Here is an 18,485-nt window from a genome sequence, read left to right as displayed (position 1 = left end):
TATGTTCATTCCCTTCATTCAAAACTCAAAGGATCGCATATCCTCGACGTACAACATATCACACTGCGAAACTCAATGCTTTACAAAAATAACCTCGATCCCATAAAACTATGATAATATCCATGTCATCATTTTCAGTGATGTGCTCTGTCCGAATCCCGTAAGCCAAATACTTACCAATGTTTATAACTTAGCCATCATGCTTGATGCATGATGGTCCATGACTGACCATTGCATGGACAGCAATACATTACTATGTAGATTTGCCCTTCTGTGTTGTGGAAGTACTCATCTATTGTCGACTCTATAACAGCATACTAGTAATTTGACAAACATACTGCGATAAATCCATTTTGTATGTATGCTTGTATATTACGTAAGAAACTGTTCATATAATATCCGCTTTAAACCCCGCATATATTTCCTCTAATCATTCGCTGACCGTTCCAATATAGCTTTTATTTACATGCCTGTATTCTTTCAATTCCTGAATGTCTATAAACCTAATCATCGCTTGCCACACTTGTCTTTTCTCACTGCTGAAGTCTCAGCTCCTCCTCCGGATGTTCCTGGTTGTCATCACGTATAGCTCTTCTGAAGAACCTGTTTACGTAACACCATATCAAAATGCCTAATAATGCCTAATAATGGTAAAATTCCTACAATCCATCCAACAGCGACAGTAACAGAATTTGGGTTACGTTTGATTTCTTCATATTGTCCACCAGCAAATTCACACACCTTTTCCGCTATGTCATAAATATCAGATTCGTCAGAAATAACACTGGAATCGATATACGAATAAATGGTACTTGCTTCCTTCAGAGCTCTCACTCCGTAAAAGGAAATTGATATATTTCGTATTGTAAACAGCGATTCTGAAATAAAGTTCAACTATTGTAAAGAATATTGAAAACATCGTTTCTTTTAATGTATAACATATCATTTAAACAACCGAAATTGTGTTCAAACATTTTGCTGATCAAACAGTTGACTAGTATGTGTCAATGGGGTGTTTTTTTAACTTACAGAATATATCATTTCGCATGTTAGCCTTGGGCTTCAATGGGTATAAAACAAAAAATACTTATTCCATAGATATCATACTATATATCAGAAAAAAACACACATTCTGACGGAGTTTGGACACCAGCATGTCATTTTTTATATTTCCATTATATACAATCTCATTTCTACTATCCCGTTATTAAAAAAAATACCAGCAGTGTACAGTAAAAAAAATCGCTCAAAAGATAAAACATGAGAACTTCACTGACTAAACATACTTGGCTTCCAACATAATGGCAATCATTCCAGAAGCTCTCGCAGCGGCCGCTGAAGTTCCTTGAAATATCGCGCATGAGTCCCAATTGCTTGTTGATTTCTAGTTTTGTGAATTCAAAATCAGAAATCGATTTTAGAATCTTCTATAAGCACATGAGTCTCTTATTTTAATTAAACTCGAGATTTATAATTTCAATATTAAACATTTGAACAGTCAGGAGGGGCATCTAAACTTTAAATTATTATGCGGCTGATTGGGAAAAAAACTACATTTTATCGCAAATCACATAATAATATAAAACTAAAATGAAAAATACAGGGACAAGCCTAGTAATATCTTAGGCGAATTACTTTCGAGCTTTGATTTATGCTGTACAAGCAACTTTATGTTCTTACTCTGTATATGTGTTGTATTCTGGATAATTATGAGATCGCTGAGGTTCCACGTGACCTGTGTTGTCCTCATTTACAAAACTAAACGAAAGTGCCTTATTCTGAAAATATACAATGTGAAAACATAAAAACCATTGTGCTTGTGACAAACAATTATTACTTTCTCAGAACTGTATAATTCTCTGCAACACTTTCCAAAAAAGGGTGTTACAAGAAGAAGAAGAAACAGAAGAAGAAGAAGAAACAGAAGAAGAAGAAGAAGAAGAAGAAGAAGAAGAAGAAACAGAAACAGAAGAAGAAGAAGAAGAAGAAGTGTTGTTTTGCACTATGAAACAAAACCAAAATATGTAGTCGAATACACTTTTACCTAACGTACGAATTGTGACCATCCGTTTTTAGTTCAATAAAAGAAGTAACCTTCAAATAATTAAGAATAATGTCTCAAATTATAGAACGAAAAGATGCTTTGTATCAAAGGTTTATTTCCTTCATTAAACTAGGATCATTTAAACATATGTTTAAACACTTTCATATCCAGGGACAGTATACTAACATTTTAATGGATGTGCAGCCATTTCCAAGTATCTCTTAATTAGAAATGAGAGTGTGAAAAGTTATGCTATACGTACTATATTCCGTTTCAGGTCTGGATGGTTGTTCATACCAAAATACAACATATACAAAATACAAAAAGTGGGCCGAATTGATCCAGGCCGAAATGGTAGCCTGGCCGAATTTAACCGGATTCCCTATCAGCTGTCCGTCTTGACTCATGTCAGATAATGGTGATTCGTAAACGTCTTTGGCACTTTTTCGTTTAGAAGTTTATAATATTATGAAAATTAAATAAAAAGACACATGCAGCTCCTCCCGGTGGGATATAATCCGGAAGAAATTTGTCATATAGCTAAAGCGAGTCTTTATGGGACCCAACAGGGATACAAGCATCATTATGATAAGCAATTTAATTGTAAGTACCAAAGATCTGTTCTTGTTACCGACGAATAAAAAAAATCGATTCTGCAACTAAAGGGACATCTTCAGGGTACTGTAGTTTTGAACAAAATTGATTACAAAATGAAGATCGGAGACACAATAAATGTTTTCCATACAAATACACTTAAGAACTATGTTACATGATAGAAATTAATTGTTTCAGTCACCGTGGCCAGATACGAACTTGAATGCAGATATAAATCCAAGACCTATAAACAAGGAGGGCCTATTTGCAATAATTTAAGCACATTCACAAGTCTTAGATCGTACACAACTAAAGAGGAGAACAGTATTGAGCTCACAGCAACAGAACCAGCTATGATTAAACAATTTCATAGTCCATATGCCAGGAACGGCGGTACAGAATATGTTTCAGATGGGAACCATACAAGGAACTATGTCGGAGTATAACTTTCTAGTTGCTATTGAGTGTAAATGGGAAAAACAGATTGCTGTATTTAATACAAAACCAATGGACAACAGTTCAACGCCACATGAAGTTCTTTTACGACAGAGACTGGCATCATTTAAAACTTAATTCAATTTAAAACTACGTAGAAGACATACTCGGCCATACTATAACGTGTCTAAATGGTTGGTAAGTGCCAGAAATATACGTTTGTGTTGCATTTATATAAATTGTACTGATAAAAGACCCGTGAGAAAACCAATATTTCTATGGAATCTATTTAAAACAACAGTTCAATCGTTTCTAAATTAAATTCTCTTTTTTATAACGGTGTAATACATTTTAAAAAAAAAATTGGTTATTTTGTATGTCAGGATTGCAAAAATATAGTTATCATGTAAGGTTTAGTATAAATAAAATGATGTGTTGATTTAAATGTACGCTATATAGCCACACAAGTTAAACTTGATCTATATATACAATCGGAACTCCTCGGCTAGTATCAAAAACATATGGTCTACCGCGAAGCTGCCGGAGATGGCCGAGTTGTTACGATTGCTGTATATACCCTTATACAGCAAGGTAAACACCCAGACATGGAGGTCTGAGATATTGATTACAAAATATTGAGATTAAATAACTTAAAGCTTTTAAACAGTGTATTTTATTAAACCTTAGCAAATGGCGTATCAAACCGGTAGTTAATAACATTTATTGTGAAGTTACAGATTGATCTGTTCACATGTCATTTGATTTAAGAATTATGATGAATTTATTTCATCTATTTTGGATTCAGTGCTTTATTTTGAACATTAGTGCTGATGAACTTGGAATAAGATACTCATTGGAAATAAACGACACTTTCGAGGTCATTCTGCAACAGTCTTCAAGATTTAAATTTGTTTTTTTAAAGAAGGTATTTTAATTTAATGTCTTACTTCCCGATTCGCAATCAATAATGATATAGATCTCTTTTAGATATTAAGAATTTACTTTCGTAAACATTGTCCCTCATTGATATTGACATGCTACAAATTCATGTATGTGCATGCATCGTGTATGATATTTCAATACAGATCCATGCAAACAATACAATACAAACATTTTTATATCCCTCAGGTCATACATACCTGACAACATGAAGACATATAAAATAGATCAATATTGCCAAATATTAATAACAATGTATAGATTGAATGTTTAACATTGATCCACATGTTAATTGTTTATACATATAACCAAAGCATACATAGTAATATATCAATAATTTTACAAAATGTACGTTGATATTATTAAAAGCATTTGGGATGCGATTTCGACGTAAATTTGTTAGAACATTTCAGAGCAGACATTATTGTCCGCTGATCGATTGTTCTATCAAATCAGTCTTATATTAAATCATTCCTTTAAACGTAGCTCTAAGGATGAAATACTGTCATGTCTGTTCTAAATAATAAATTTCAGATTGCTTCAAACATTTACATTTTTGAGGCAAATGCAACAAGAAAAGGTGAAGCTGACTACATGCTGCAATCTTTCAGGGATCATTTTTCAAACCAGGTATTAATCATACTGCAATGACGTTTATATTATTGCATTATCGCTTACCTATCATTTGATAATTTTGAATGCAAAAACATGCCTGACTATATATATGTCCATGATTAATTTGTTGATAATTAAATTCGGCTTACACAATAACAATTGTTAACAGTTGTGTATGCTGTTTAACTATTAATACTCATATTGACCTGTAGACATGTCAAAATTTTCTTTGGCTGCTTCAGATCGTAGAGGCAGAACCATATAGTATATCAGGCATCCAACACAGACCACCAACACCATACCCTTCTGAAAAGAAAAAGCTAAAATATAAAAGAAGCTTGGAAAAATCAACGGTAGGTACTGTCAGAGTTGAGAAGCAAATGCAAACAATATACGAACAAACAGAACACATACGTAATTGGAATTTGACTAGATATATGCATTTTTGGGACATATTAGATCAACCTTTCAAATTAAAACACAACAAATCGCAACTTTTGCAACTCGTCTGTTGAATTAAGAGGGGGATGGATAGAACAAGGGCAAACACTAGTCTAGATTTAATGGACCAAGAACATAACTTGAAGGACTGTATACGACAGGACATCAATGCAATGGAACTCCACATGCTGTGCAACAATGTAATACATTGGGGCTACCGCCTTTGCAAATTCAATGAACACGCGTAGATTTTAATTTAAAAACAGACTCAATGTTATCCGGATTAATAGCAATCTTTTATTTTCAGTTGTTCAAATCTTGTCCAGCATATTACGACCCAGATGTTGAGAGGGCATGGAGTTTGGGATTCACAGGAAAGGGGGTCACTGTCGCCATCGTGGACACAGGAGTTTATATCAACCATCCAGACCTGAAACGGAATATTGTACGTATAGCATAACTTTTCACACTCTCATTTCTAATTAAGAGATACTTGGAAATGGCTGCACATCCATTAAAATGTTAGTATACTGTCCCTGGATATGAAAGTGTTTAAACATATGTTTAAATGATCCTAGTTTAATGAAGGAAATAAACCTTTGATACAAAGCATCTTTTCGTTCTATAATTTGAGACATTATTCTTAATTATTTGAAGGTTACTTCTTTTATTGAACTAAAAACGGATGGTCACAATTCGTACGTTAGGTAAAAGTGTATTCGACTACATATTTTGGTTTTGTTTCATAGTGCAAAACAATACTTCTTCTTCTTCTTCTTCTTCTTCTTCTTCTTCTTCTTCTTCTTCTTCTTCCGATACAGTTCTGAGAAAGTAATAATTGTTTGTCACAAGCACAATGGTTTTTATGTTTTCACATTGTATATTTTCAGAATAAGGCACTTTCGTTTAGTTTTGTAAATGAGGACAACACAGGTCACGTGGAACCTCAGCGATCTCATAATTATCCAGAATACAACACATATACAGAGTAAGAACATAAAGTTGCTTGTACAGCATAAATCAAAGCTCGAAAGTAATTCGCCTAAGATATTACTGGGCTAGTCCCTGTATTTTTCATTTTAGTTTTATATTATTATGTGATTTGCGATAAAATGTAGTTTTTTTCCCAATCAGCCGCATAATAATTTAAAGTTTAGATGCACCTCCTGATAAGTACTAAAAAGGTAATTAAAATAAACAACTTAAACGTTATAATCATTGGTGTGCCAAGTTCAAGACCATAAAACGTAAAAATGTCATGGATTTAAACATTGACTTCGAGAACATACGGACATTTCAAAATGGCTAAACACTTCAGTCATGGAACTTTGGCAGCTGGAATTGTCGGAGCAGAGATGGGAAACGATGTGTGTTTTGCGGGGGTAGCTTTCAATTCATCTGTTGTAGGTCAGTCGAATACATGAGAATAATAATTAAGGATTAATTCAACAAACGAACTATAACTTTTCAATACTTTTGTTGATTCGTAAAATGAACAAAGCACATGTAAATAACAATAATCTCGCAAAAAGATCAATGCAAACGAAGGATTTCAGACAGTGTTTCAATCGGATAAAGTAAATATGTTAACTAATAATTAATGCTTAAAGTCATTCCATTGTCTTTACTTGTCGTGGTTAGCACTTAAGGTTTTTCACAAGGACCAACTAGAACTGACGGGATTGAGGCTTATTCTTTTTAACAATGAGAAGATCCCTGCTGCTCTTGGACACAAGAGGGATGTCATCGACATTTACTCGTGTAGTTTCAATCTGGATAACCCTTTTACAGCCAACGCCATTGAATCCAAGACAGTTCTTAAAGGAGGGGTTGAAAAGGTATTTATACCGCAATCCCTTCGTTGAACCTACCTCAATCAAATACTGTTGAGAGTTTCCTTCAAATGCATGCTATTGCTAAGAATAGTTATCAATAGTTATTGTAAAATGTGCTTCTTTACACATACACATATTCAATATTGTAGGGAAGACAAGGAAAAGGCAGTATTTTTGTATTTTCCGCTGGAAATAACTTTGGACAGAACACGAAAATTCATGACCGCAACATGGAGTTTTATGCCAGCAGTATTTATACTATTACCATAGCAAGTGTCGGAAGGCATGGGAAGAGACCTAAATACGTAAGGCCAGGAGCATGCATTCTGGCTGCTACCTTCGGAGATTTCCGCACGTGGTCAGGAGATATATTGGTATGTGCTCAATTAGTAAAATCTAAAAAGTGTGTGTTATAACGTTATATGCTTCATATTATATAGCTTTCATTATACTAAATAACTGTAGTTATATTCAGTATTTTTATTAAAAAAATGTAAAAAAAAAAACAATTGACTGTTCAAATGTTTAATATTGAAATTATAAATCTCGAGTTTAATTAAAATAAGAGACTCATGTGCTTATAGAAGATTCTAAAATCGATTTCTGATTTTGAATTCACAAAACTAGAAATCAACAAGCAATTGGGACTCATGCGCGATATTTCAAGGAACTTCAGCGGCCGCTGCGAGAGCTTCTGGAATGATTGCCATTATGTTGGAAGCCAAGTATGTTTAGTCAGTGAAGTTCTCATGTTTTATCTTTTGAGGGAATTTTTTTACTGTACACTGCTGGTATTTTTTTTAATAACGGGATAGTAGAAATGAGATTGTATATAATGGAAATATAAAAAAATGACATGCTGGTGTCCAAACTCCGTCAGAATGTGTGTTTTTTTCTGATATATAGTATGATATCTATGGAATATGTATTTTTTGTTTTATACCCATTGAAGCCCAAGGCTAACTTGCAGAGACGTTCAGTACATTATCGTCCTCACATCGTCTTTAGAGAACGTGAAACGATATGGAAACTCGGTGCAAAATGCAGCTGGATTAAAATGTAGGGCTTCATAGTATAGTATTACATACATCACCATTTTGTTTTGTTCTTTTTTTTTAATATTACTTGTTAAAATAAGTATATATATGTACGTCTATACTCATCTGCTCGATGTGAGATATAAAAATGATTATATTATTTTTTAACTCGTATCTGATTTCAGTTGACAAGTATTTCGGTTTTGGATTGATGAACGCAACTGCAATGGTTTTGAAGGCGCGTGTATGGTTTCCAGTCGCAAGACAGCTTAGTTATACAACCATTTTCAATAAAGACTCGGATAAGGTGTACGTGTATATGCAATCGTGTATTTATCAAATCTCAGTGCTTTAAAAGCATGTGAAGTTCTGTAAGATGGATATTGACAACTGAAATTTAAAAGTAACTTACTAATGAACGAGTTCCTCTATTTCAGATTCACCAGTATTGTCAGTTCCAAAACCAGTGTTCCACCGTTGAAAGAATCGTTATATCCTAAATTACTTGAACAAGTTGCAGTATTCGTTGACATTGAGATTAGCAATACCAAAGTTGAAGATATCGATATAGTTCTAAAATCACCTTCCAAGACTTTGAGTTACCTTTTGTCTCATAAGAAATCAAATACCACAGAAACAAAATCACTTAATGGACCTGCAATGATACACTGGACCTTTACCTCTGTACATTTTTGGGGAGAACTTCTGACTGGAGAATGGAAAATATTTTTTAAAAAGAACCAAGAACAAGGTAATACTTGTTAATATGAATATTTACGTTTGCTTAAAATTGAGTAGTACAAATAGATTTACTAAATTGGTTTATGGTTTAAAATGAAAAGATCCATGCGAAATGATATATTCTGTAATTTACAAAAACACCCTATTTATAGATACAAGTCAACAGTTCTATCAGCAACATGTTTTAACACAATTGCGGTTGTCAATATTATATGTTATACAATAAAAGAAACGATGTGTACAATATATTTTATAACAGTTGAACTATATTTCAGAATCGCTGTTTACAATACGAAATATATCAATTTCCTTTTACGGAGTGAGTGATCTGAAGGAAGCAAGTACCATTTATTCGTATATCGATCCAAGTGATATTTCAAACAAATCTGAGATTTTTGACTTGGCGGAAGAGGTGTTTGAATTCGCTGATGAAAAATATGAAGAAATCAAACGTAATCCACAGTCTGCTACTGTCGCTATTGGGTGGATTGTAGGAATTTCTTCGTTAACATGCCTCTTGATATGGTGTTGCTTAAAAGGGCCATGTACAAGACCTATACGTGGTGACAACTAGGAACTTTCGGAGGAGGAGCTTTGACTTCAGCAGAGAGAAGAGCCAAGAGTGGCTCATATATGGGGAAATAAAACCTATATTGGAACAGTCAGCGAATGATTAGAGGAAATCTATGTGGGGTTTAAAGCGGATATTAAATGAACAGTTTCGCACGTAAAACACAAGCATACATACAAAATGGATTTATCGCAGTATTTTTGTCAAATTATTAGTATGCTTTTATAGAGTCGACAATAGATGAGTACTTCCAAAACACAGAAGGGTGAATCTACATAGTAATGTATTGCTGTCCATGCAATGGTCAGTCATGGGCCATCTTGCATCAAGCATGATGGCTAAGTTATAAACATTTGTAAGTATTTGGCTTACGGAATTCGGACAGAGCACATCACTGAAAATGATGACATGGATATTATCATAGTTTTATGGGATCGAGATTATTTTTGTAAAGCATTGAGTTTCGCGGTGTGATATGTTGTATGTCGAGGATATGCGATCGTGAAGAGTTTTGAATGAACAGTAGAAGGGAATGAACATATATACATACTGCTTTATCATGATATTTTGTTTTAACAGGAATGTTGTTTGACACAAGCAGTAAAGACTTCTGTTAGCACAAGATGCATTTGAAGTTTGAAAATTCATTTATGACGGAGTATATTGTAACGTTAAGCGTTTTCATCGGTTAAAACCAAACAACGATATTTGTTGTTATCAATCGGATTGGAGATGTTGAAGACAGTTGACTATTCAGTGAAATGCCTTTATTTGTTAAACAACTTGTTGATGGCTGGTTACGAACTTATACTTTGCACTGTCTTTGTGTTCTGGCTGCCATAATCTATATACCTTACTCTTGTTTATATGATAAATAAAGGATGCTACACGCAGGATGCTTTTGCAATGCTTATAAATAGGTTTCTTTTCTAATTTATGCTGATGCAAACCCAAATAGTTGATAACAGACAGATACTGTTGTTTATACATTGTTACATATTTTGATATACTGATAAAAAAATCCAAAATATCTATAGATAGATAGATAGGGTGATATAATCACTTAACACAAATAACGGGACGTGCAAACAGTATTCAAAATGAAGGCGCACATGATACTTACTACTTTAATTATTCTAAATGTTATTGGATTACTTATATCCCTAAACGTTAACAAATATAAAGTTAAATTCGCTTTTGAAATAGTGGACAACTTTGAAGAGATAAAGTTTAATTCGGGTGATTTTGGATTTAAATATTTAAAACAGGTAAGTGAACACAGGTTTATAAATTGATATCCACTGAGTGTTAAGTTTTACATTCAACCCATCTGAATGGGGCTAGTTTATTTAGATTATGTATTTGTTGGCATTTACAACTGTTTAAAGCTGCACTCTCACAGATTGATGGTAGCCAATGTTTGTGTAAATGTCTGGAAAACAGTGATATTAGACTACTAGTAAGAAGCAGATCGCAATTGTCATATTTACATTCAAAAATTGATATTTATTGCTAAACGCGTTACTATCGTATTAAGATTAGAGAAAAAATAATCGAAAGTTTTCCAAACAGTTGAGATCTGTTATATCGTAGGTTATCTTTTTTGACTGAATTAAAGGCATTGGTGCCAAAACCAGCTGATTCTGAGACAAAGGAAGAAGAAGAAGCGGTCAAACTGTCAATCTGTGAGAGTGAAGAACAAGACTTTAAACGTCCATAGAACATAATGTAGACATAGCAAAAAAAAAAGTTTTAGCTGAAATACCTGAACTTTTCAAGTTATAACATTTAAACATTAACAGTGACTTATATTTAAAATAACAACAGGTTAAGAAAATTGTGACGGCAGCCGCTAACAGGATTTTGTTCTGCCTAAATTAGTTTACAACTTACCATTTATTGGTCATGCGCAAGTTTTTAGCTAGGGTGCGTTTTTTGGGAAATACGCAGTCAGTCGTTTTTTGTGCGCTCGAAGAACATTCCGTTTAGTTCTGCCGAGAATAATAGTGTTTCATGCGCTCACAGAACATTTCAATTGGTTCTGTGAAAAAAAACTTTATTCAATGAGTTTAATTTCCAAAACGGTACATTCTATGTGTTAATTCTTAAATGATTTTAATTCAAATGCTGAATTCGTAGAACGCAATTTATGCACGACTTTTGTAATTTCTTATAATCATAGTGAAAGTTATCTCATATAAAGTATTTTTTATAATTATTTCTTTCAGTCCGACATATACTATTGTAGTACATAATAAAACGATCAAACTACATTGTGGTCTACAGTCTTAAGTCGCTCGTTTTAACGGCATTCGATATCGGCCGAGCCGTTACAAAAAAATAATTAAAGAGAACAAAATATAATTAATCCAGTGCCAGGCTCATTGGGTTCGTGAAAAAAGGCGAGAAGACGCCATTTGTTTCGAAAACAACATAATGTATTTTCATCCTATATGGTTCGTTTTAGCATTTCAGATCGGATATGTGAATTAACTGTGAAAATGAAATTAGAACGTTTCAAGATTATTAACAGATCTTCTTTGATTTACTAAAGCTTACTTCCTTGTTTTTATATGTTTGTGCATGCATTGTTCATAAATTGTATTTTAATGTACACATCGATTTAAAATTTACTCAAGGCTCGTCTTAGAAATTTTAAATAATTTGAAAACGAACGTATAATGATGTATGATTAATCAGTGTGATATATGCTTGTTGATAAAGATACTTTCGATAGCACTTAAACTTATGTTTGAACACTATAAAATAGCAGTTATATATTTAGTCGTGTCATTTACATCTATATTAGCATATGTTTGCCACTAATATTTCCAATATACTTTTTTTTAAATTAACAATTATTATTTCATAAAATGAAGCAAGGAACACTGGGCAGAACGGTTTTTCTTATGAATCAAGAAAGTATTAATGTTGACCTCTTACTCTGTAAGTTCATTTAATTCTTTGTAACTGAAGAGGGTGTCAGGCTTTACGGCGCTTGAGTTGAAACCGACAAAGCTATGTGAGAGTTCGATGTTCTGAAAAAAAACAACGTTGAAGCAGATAATCATCTATACATTATTTATAGCCTTGGTGCAATTTTAGCTAGCCAAATTGTAGATATTTGTATGGGGCTGTTTGTGGAAACATGAAGGTCGGGTTTTATACTAACAACATAAACAGTTATTAGAAAATAGGGCGTTTTGTAAACCTTCCTCCCGACAGAAGGCTTTTACTTACAACATTCATTCGTAGGTCTGGATGGTCGACGTAGACACCAGTATCAACGACTGCAACAGTGACATTCTTCCCTGTATACCCAAACCTCCAAGCCTCCTCTACATCCGGGTCGTAATATACCGCACAGGATTTATACAACTGAAACATGAAGTAAGACTAATGAATAAAAGTGCATGAATATAATCATACTTAAATCATGTCTTTAATAATGGTTCACTTGTTCCATAGCTAAATGGGGTGTAAGGTTTCTTATGACATTCGGCAGCTGTGTTCTACAATTGAATATACATATACCTAATTACTCTTTTTGTATCCTCCTAGACTTAAAATTAAAAAGTTTCTTACTTGAGATATACGAATGTCTCTTCTGTTTCTGCTCCTGTTCCTTTCACGGTAAGGGGTCGGTGGTCTACTGGGAACTTCGGATTCATAGTATGGTTCAGCAGCCGAAATCTGTAAGAAATTTAAAAGGACATGTCATTATTGAATTTGATATACAAATGTAACGGGTTCTACCAAATCACTCTGACGGAAGTCTATAGTGTAGACTGTTGTGTACATGTAACTACATTTTGCCGTGCTAAAGAAGTTCAGTACTTTTATTTGGATTATAATAAGTATGATTTACAATGTATACTGCTTTCAATTTCATTTAAAGTTTAAGTTATACTTTGTCATATGATTTTATATTTAGAGTTTACTGTCTGCTTTCAGTTAATAACTGTATATGCAAATCTGGTTAGTTCCATTTTGTTCGTAAATGATTCATTGGGAAGGGTGTTTATTATTAAATTAAATATGAAATAGATTTCTTTAAGTAGCTTGTTTGGAATAAATTATATCATTAAAATGTTCTATAATTACGAACCTATAGGCTTGTTTTACAGTTGTTTAGGTTTGTCTTTTGGTTAATTTTATAACCAAATTAAACTGTGCTAATTGTATTAATATTCATATTTTATAAACCATACTTGGATTTTTTTCTTTCTATTAAAGACTGACTGAATTAGTACCTGTAAGTTATCTGTCCTCTGACGGTACCTTCACCATTTTTACATTCTTGGACTCTGTCAAGGTAGTGTGTGGTTTCCCTGTGGGCCACTCACATTTATCATATAGGTATTTCAATTTAAAACTTGATTATTGTATTAAAATGAAATGTGAAAGTTTTCTGATTTTTGATAGTTAAAAATAAATTACTTGGAGATTAGCTTTTTAAACTGTGTTTGTCAATATTTGGCACTCGACAGAATTGTTTCAACCTTACAACATAACGTTGCATTATGGCTTGCCTAAGCAGCCAGGTGTAGCTAGACATTTGTTAGCTTCATAGTTGTTTTGTTTTACTGTGTTATTTACATTTTAATATAAATAATGAACTTAAAATCTTGAATAGATTGTGTATATAAAAACCCCAATCTCAGTTGTTTTTCACACCTAACCTCCCTGCCTTTGCCCTGTGTCGAACCTGAGGGTTCTTGTAACCGCCCGTGCGGCTTACCACCACTCGTTGAGGTTCGGTTACACAAGTAAGATTACCATTATCGAAACTTCTTTATCATTTCATTAAACTGAATAAAGAATTGAGTTCTTGACCTTTAATTTTTGAATACAATAGATTATATTTGTGTTCAATGAGGCAAATTAATGTTTTCATGTTAAACATTTTGACCTCGCTTGAAAAGTGTTCTCTGAACGCTCGTGAAAGTTGATCTGCTCGCCATAAAGCTGTTGTGTTTGCCTCAAACACATGAAAATTGCTCGCGATCTGGAAAAGAATAAGTGTGACCATTTTAAAGCAACAAGTATTTTGATGTTATATATGTCAATGAAACTATATTATATAACAAAAGAAAGTGTTGTTTTATTTATAAAATCTACCTTTGAGTGTTGATGATGTCAGAAGAAATATATCTTGTTTGAATTTAGGTCGTAGTGCAGGATCAGAAAACGTTACAAATAATTTTGGTATGTCTACCTAGTAGAATTCATTCCTTATGCGTGATTGGCTAGTCGATGTCATCACGTGATATTACCAAGTAAGGTATATAGCTTAAATATTCCAATTGTGTAGGAAAAGCCTTCGTAACACAGTGGGTACAACACTGGACTGCCATTTTTAACGACACATGTTCGAACCCGGTCTCCGACTCGATTATTTACAGTATGGCATTTTTTTACAATTATGATATTTAAGAGTGAAACAATTTATGAAACAAATGTCATGAGATTCGTAACAGAAAAAAACTTGTTTTGGTGTCAATCTGGTGTACAGTCCCTTAAACAGTTTAATAATCTTGAATGACAGCAAATGAATATTAAAAATATCCGTGGATATGTTCAAAAGTGTTTAAATTAATGTTTGAAACAATTATTTGTACAAAACAACATCATTTTTGACAGTGGTAAAAATATTTGTAAAAATATAACTTTCAATAAACAATGACACTTTCCTTGGGCTTCCTTTTTTCGGTCAGTGCCCCAAATATACAATGAGTCCCTGGATATTCAACATTTAAACGTTGTGTTGACATGTTTTAGTAAGTGCATCGCACTCTCCATTAAACAGACATTCGGGTCTACTTTTATCGAAAACAACCGCAGTTGTATTTGGAGGGTTCACATACTCAAAAAGTGGTACGTTTACGTCCGCTGAAAGTATATCGTGTAGTAATTCTATTTAGCAGTTTAACTTTATGACTTAACTCTTGGGAATCTTAGTAATGTTTGCAATAATACACTTCAATGGCAATCAATTTAAACTTTGATCAATAAATACAACTCTAAAACACTTCATTTAATTAATGATATAATTAAAAAAAATCGACTACTTCAACTGATGTACCGGCATACATCCGAGGTTGCTTTGATAAAAATGGCCGAGGAGTTCTGAATGTCAGACAGAGGGAATAACAGCCACGGTACTGCGTGCCATGGGAAATTTCGCCTTAAATCAACTTTTAACTAGGCAAATGAATATGATAGAGTGTGTCAATTCTTTCAAATGTAAACAATTAAGTGAATTAAAAGCGTATGTTCAACGTATTTTTGACAGAAATTCCTCTTAGTCTAACATACGTCTAGTTTAAAAAGAAAAGAAAAAAAAACTATGATCATGGATAGTCATTATTATAAGACATACTCTAAATTATGTGTTTCTGTATATTATTTAAGAACGATGCTGGGTCGTTATACCATAACTTACGAAAACAGCGATGAGGTGGAATTGAAAATAAAATACAAAAAAAACAAAACACTTTCGTCATGAATTCAATGACACGACTAAATATATAACTGCTATTGTATAGTTTTCAAACAGAAGTTTAAGTACTATCGAAAGTATCTTTATCAACAAGCATATATCACACTGATTAATCATACATCATTATACGTTCGTTTTCAAATTATTTAAAATTTCTAAGACGAGTCTTGTTTAAATTTTAAAATTTGTACATTTAAAAATTTTAAATACAATTTATGTACAATGCATGCACAAACATATAAACAAAACAAGGAAGTAAGCTTAAGTAAATCAATTTTGTTGTTGAATTTCTTTGCATCTTATGCTGAAGATCTGTTAATAATCTTGAAACGTTTCTAATTTCATTTTCACAGTTAATGCACATATCCGATCTGAAATGCTGAAACGAACCATATATAACGATAAGACAAGATGTTGTTTTCGAAACAAATGGAGTCCTCTGGCCAACATTTTTTTCACGAAACCAATGAGCCTGGCACTGGATTAATTATATTTGTTCTCTTTAATTATTTTTGTAACGGCTCGATATCGAATGCCGTTAAAACGAGTGACTTAAGACTGAAGACCACAATGTAGTTTGATCGTTTTATTATGTACTACAATAGTCTATGTCGGACTGAAAGAAATAATTATAAAAATACTTACTTTATATTAGATACCTTTCATTATTATAAGAAATTACAAAAGACGTGCATAAATTGCGTTCTACGAATTCAGCATTTGAATTAAAATCATTTAAGAATTAACACATAGATTGTACCGTTTTGGGAATTAAACTCATTGAATAAAGTTTTTTTTTCTCACAGAACCAATTGAAATGTTCTGTGAGCGCATGAAACACTATTATTCTCGGCAGAACTAAACGCACCAATGTTCTTCGAGCGCACACAAAACGACTGACTGCGTATTTCCCATAAAAACGCACCCTAGCTAAAAAAAACTGCGCATGACCAATGAATGTTTAGTTGTCAACACAATTCAGGCAAAACGAAGTACTGTTAGCGGCTGCCGTCACAATTTTCTTTACCTTTTGTTATTTTAAATATATGTCACTGTCATTATCTTTTTTGACGTTTAAAGTCTTGTTCTTCACTCTCACAGATTGACAGTTTGACCGCTTTTTCTTTTTCTTTTGTCTCAGAATCAGGTGTTTTTGGCACCAATGCCTTCAATTCAGTCAAAAAAGATAACTCACGATATCACAGATCTCAACTGTTTGGAAAATTTTCGATTTTTTTTTTCTTTAATCTTAATACGATAGTAATGCGTTTAGCAATAGAACATCAATATTTGAATGTTAATATGAAAATTGCGATCTGCTTTTAACTAGCAGTCTAATATCACTGTTTTCCAGACTTTTACGCAAACATTGGCTACCAACAATCTGTGAGAGTGCAGCTTTAAATAGTTTAAGTGCCAACAGATACATAATCTAAATAAACTAGCCCCAATCATATGTTTTGCATGTTAAACTTAACACTCTGTGGATGTCAATTTATAAACCTGTGTTCACTTACCTGTTTTAAATATTTAAATCCAAAATCACCCGATTTAAACTTAATCTCTGCAAGGTTTTCCACTATTTCAAAAGCAAATTTAACTTTATATTTGTTAACATTTAGGGACATAAGTATTCCAATAACATTTAGAATAATTAAAGTGGTTAATATCACGTGCGCCTTCATTTTGATAACTGTTTGCACGTCCCGTTATTTGTGTTAAGTGATTGTATCACCCTATCTATCTATTTATAGCTATTTCGGACTTTTTTATCAGTATACCAAAATATGTAACGATGTATAAAACCACCCAGACATAATATTTAATAGTGAACACATTGTATCCATTCAGCAATAGCTAATATGTCTGTATTTTCGTTTTTAACTACGGCCACACTGTAGTGGAACAAAACTTATAGTTGGTCAGTCTGTAAGCTCCGAGTCCCTGTCGGAAAGAGAACCTATCTCTATTATACGAGTAGTATTAAGAACGTCGGCACGGTAGAACAAAAATGGTATGATCCTTTGTGGAAGGATTGAAGAGGACACATGTGATGTGAAGAAACGATGTGTTTTGTAGTGTTTTCTATTTGAATGATATTAACATTTTTTTTAAATACCTAAAAAGTAAACAAAGCCATATTACTGAATATTTAATATCGATAACATTTAAGTCGCAACAAAAACGAAAATACTTTCCGGTCGAGAACATAGCCACACTTTGGTCGCACACGCATTCTTAAACAAAGGGAAACTCTATATGTGTGTTATAAAATATACTAGTAGTAAGACGATTTCAAATGTCTTAATCTATAAACATACGTAATTAATGTCGTATTCACAACTGTCTCATCAGTATAATTTGTTGTTGTCATCTGTTCATGCTTTTTAGCATTCAAGTTGATGAAAGTGTAAATCAAAATGTAATTGTTTAAACTGTATATTGCAATACAGATGTTTTGATCATGCCTTTTGGTGCTTATTTTTTAACAACACTGAATACAAACTAAAACTGACATGCTTGTTAACGGAAAGGAGGAGGATCGCGTTCTTTTTCGAAATTAGTCGATTCAAGCAAAAGACGATAGCTCAACATTCACAAATTGAAAGATTTAATTCAACCTTCGAAAATTGCAAGACAACAGGATCATGCTGTGTAATATAATGACAACAACAGTATCTGTCTGTTTTTCAACTATTTGGGTTTGCATCAGCATAAATTAGAAAAGAAA

At 33.0% G+C, this 18,485-nt stretch overlaps 2 protein-coding genes across 2 annotated transcripts; one reads left to right on the top strand and one right to left on the bottom strand.

Moving 5' to 3' along the window:
• Positions 1 to 827: 827 nt before the first annotated feature.
• On the bottom strand, positions 828 to 17,419 carry LOC128216503 (proprotein convertase subtilisin/kexin type 5-like). Its single transcript, XM_052923082.1, has 10 exons — positions 17,272 to 17,419; positions 14,165 to 14,260; positions 12,838 to 12,945; positions 12,493 to 12,630; positions 12,196 to 12,290; positions 5,771 to 5,891; positions 4,834 to 5,498; positions 1,681 to 1,778; positions 1,287 to 1,384; positions 828 to 878 (listed from the first exon to the last, which is right to left on the bottom strand). The coding sequence occupies exons 1-6, from the start codon at positions 17,380 to 17,382 to the stop codon at positions 5,792 to 5,794; spliced, it is 648 nt and encodes a 215-aa protein (XP_052779042.1). The 5' UTR covers positions 17,383 to 17,419; the 3' UTR covers positions 828 to 878; positions 1,287 to 1,384; positions 1,681 to 1,778; positions 4,834 to 5,498; positions 5,771 to 5,791.
• LOC128216501 (endoprotease aex-5-like) lies at positions 3,676 to 10,146 on the top strand. The gene is made up of 13 exons (XM_052923079.1): positions 3,676 to 3,998; positions 4,547 to 4,642; positions 4,870 to 4,980; positions 5,376 to 5,513; positions 5,959 to 6,056; positions 6,387 to 6,475; positions 6,710 to 6,906; positions 7,053 to 7,277; positions 7,531 to 7,628; positions 7,856 to 7,962; positions 8,126 to 8,249; positions 8,378 to 8,691; positions 8,957 to 10,146. Exons 1-13 carry the CDS (start codon positions 3,825 to 3,827, stop codon positions 9,253 to 9,255), a joined length of 2,070 nt encoding a protein of 689 aa, XP_052779039.1. The 5' UTR covers positions 3,676 to 3,824; the 3' UTR covers positions 9,256 to 10,146.
• Positions 17,420 to 18,485: the final 1,066 nt, after the last annotated feature.

Source organism: Mya arenaria, chromosome 14, assembly GCF_026914265.1.
Source record: "Mya arenaria isolate MELC-2E11 chromosome 14, ASM2691426v1".
In the NCBI taxonomy this organism is placed as follows: Eukaryota; Metazoa; Mollusca; class Bivalvia; order Myida; family Myidae; genus Mya; species Mya arenaria.
The sequence above is the reverse complement of the archived record's forward strand: the minus strand, read 5'-3'. Positions and strand labels throughout refer to the sequence as shown.

Excerpts from the sequence above, each read along its gene's own strand:
- LOC128216501 (XM_052923079.1), top strand. The coding sequence starts at position 3,825 with ATGTCATTTGATTTAAGAATTATGATGAATTTATTTCATCTATTTTGG. Across the intron at positions 7,278-7,530 it reads CGTGGTCAGGAGATATATTG|AAATCAACAAGCAATTGGGA; the intron begins GTATGTGCTCAA and ends TCACAAAACTAG. Across the intron at positions 7,629-7,855 it reads GCCATTATGTTGGAAGCCAA|CCCAAGGCTAACTTGCAGAG; the intron begins GTATGTTTAGTC and ends TACCCATTGAAG.
- LOC128216503 (XM_052923082.1), bottom strand. The coding sequence starts at position 17,382 with ATGTCCCTAAATGTTAACAAATATAAAGTTAAATTTGCTTTTGAAATA. Across the intron at positions 12,291-12,492 it reads CAGACCTACGAATGAATGTT|AACATCGAACTCTCACATAG; the intron begins GTAAGTAAAAGC and ends GTTTTTTTTCAG. Across the intron at positions 5,892-12,195 it reads GAATTAAATGAACTTACAGA|AACTGTATCGGAAGAAGAAG; the intron begins GTAAGAGGTCAA and ends TTACTTTCTCAG.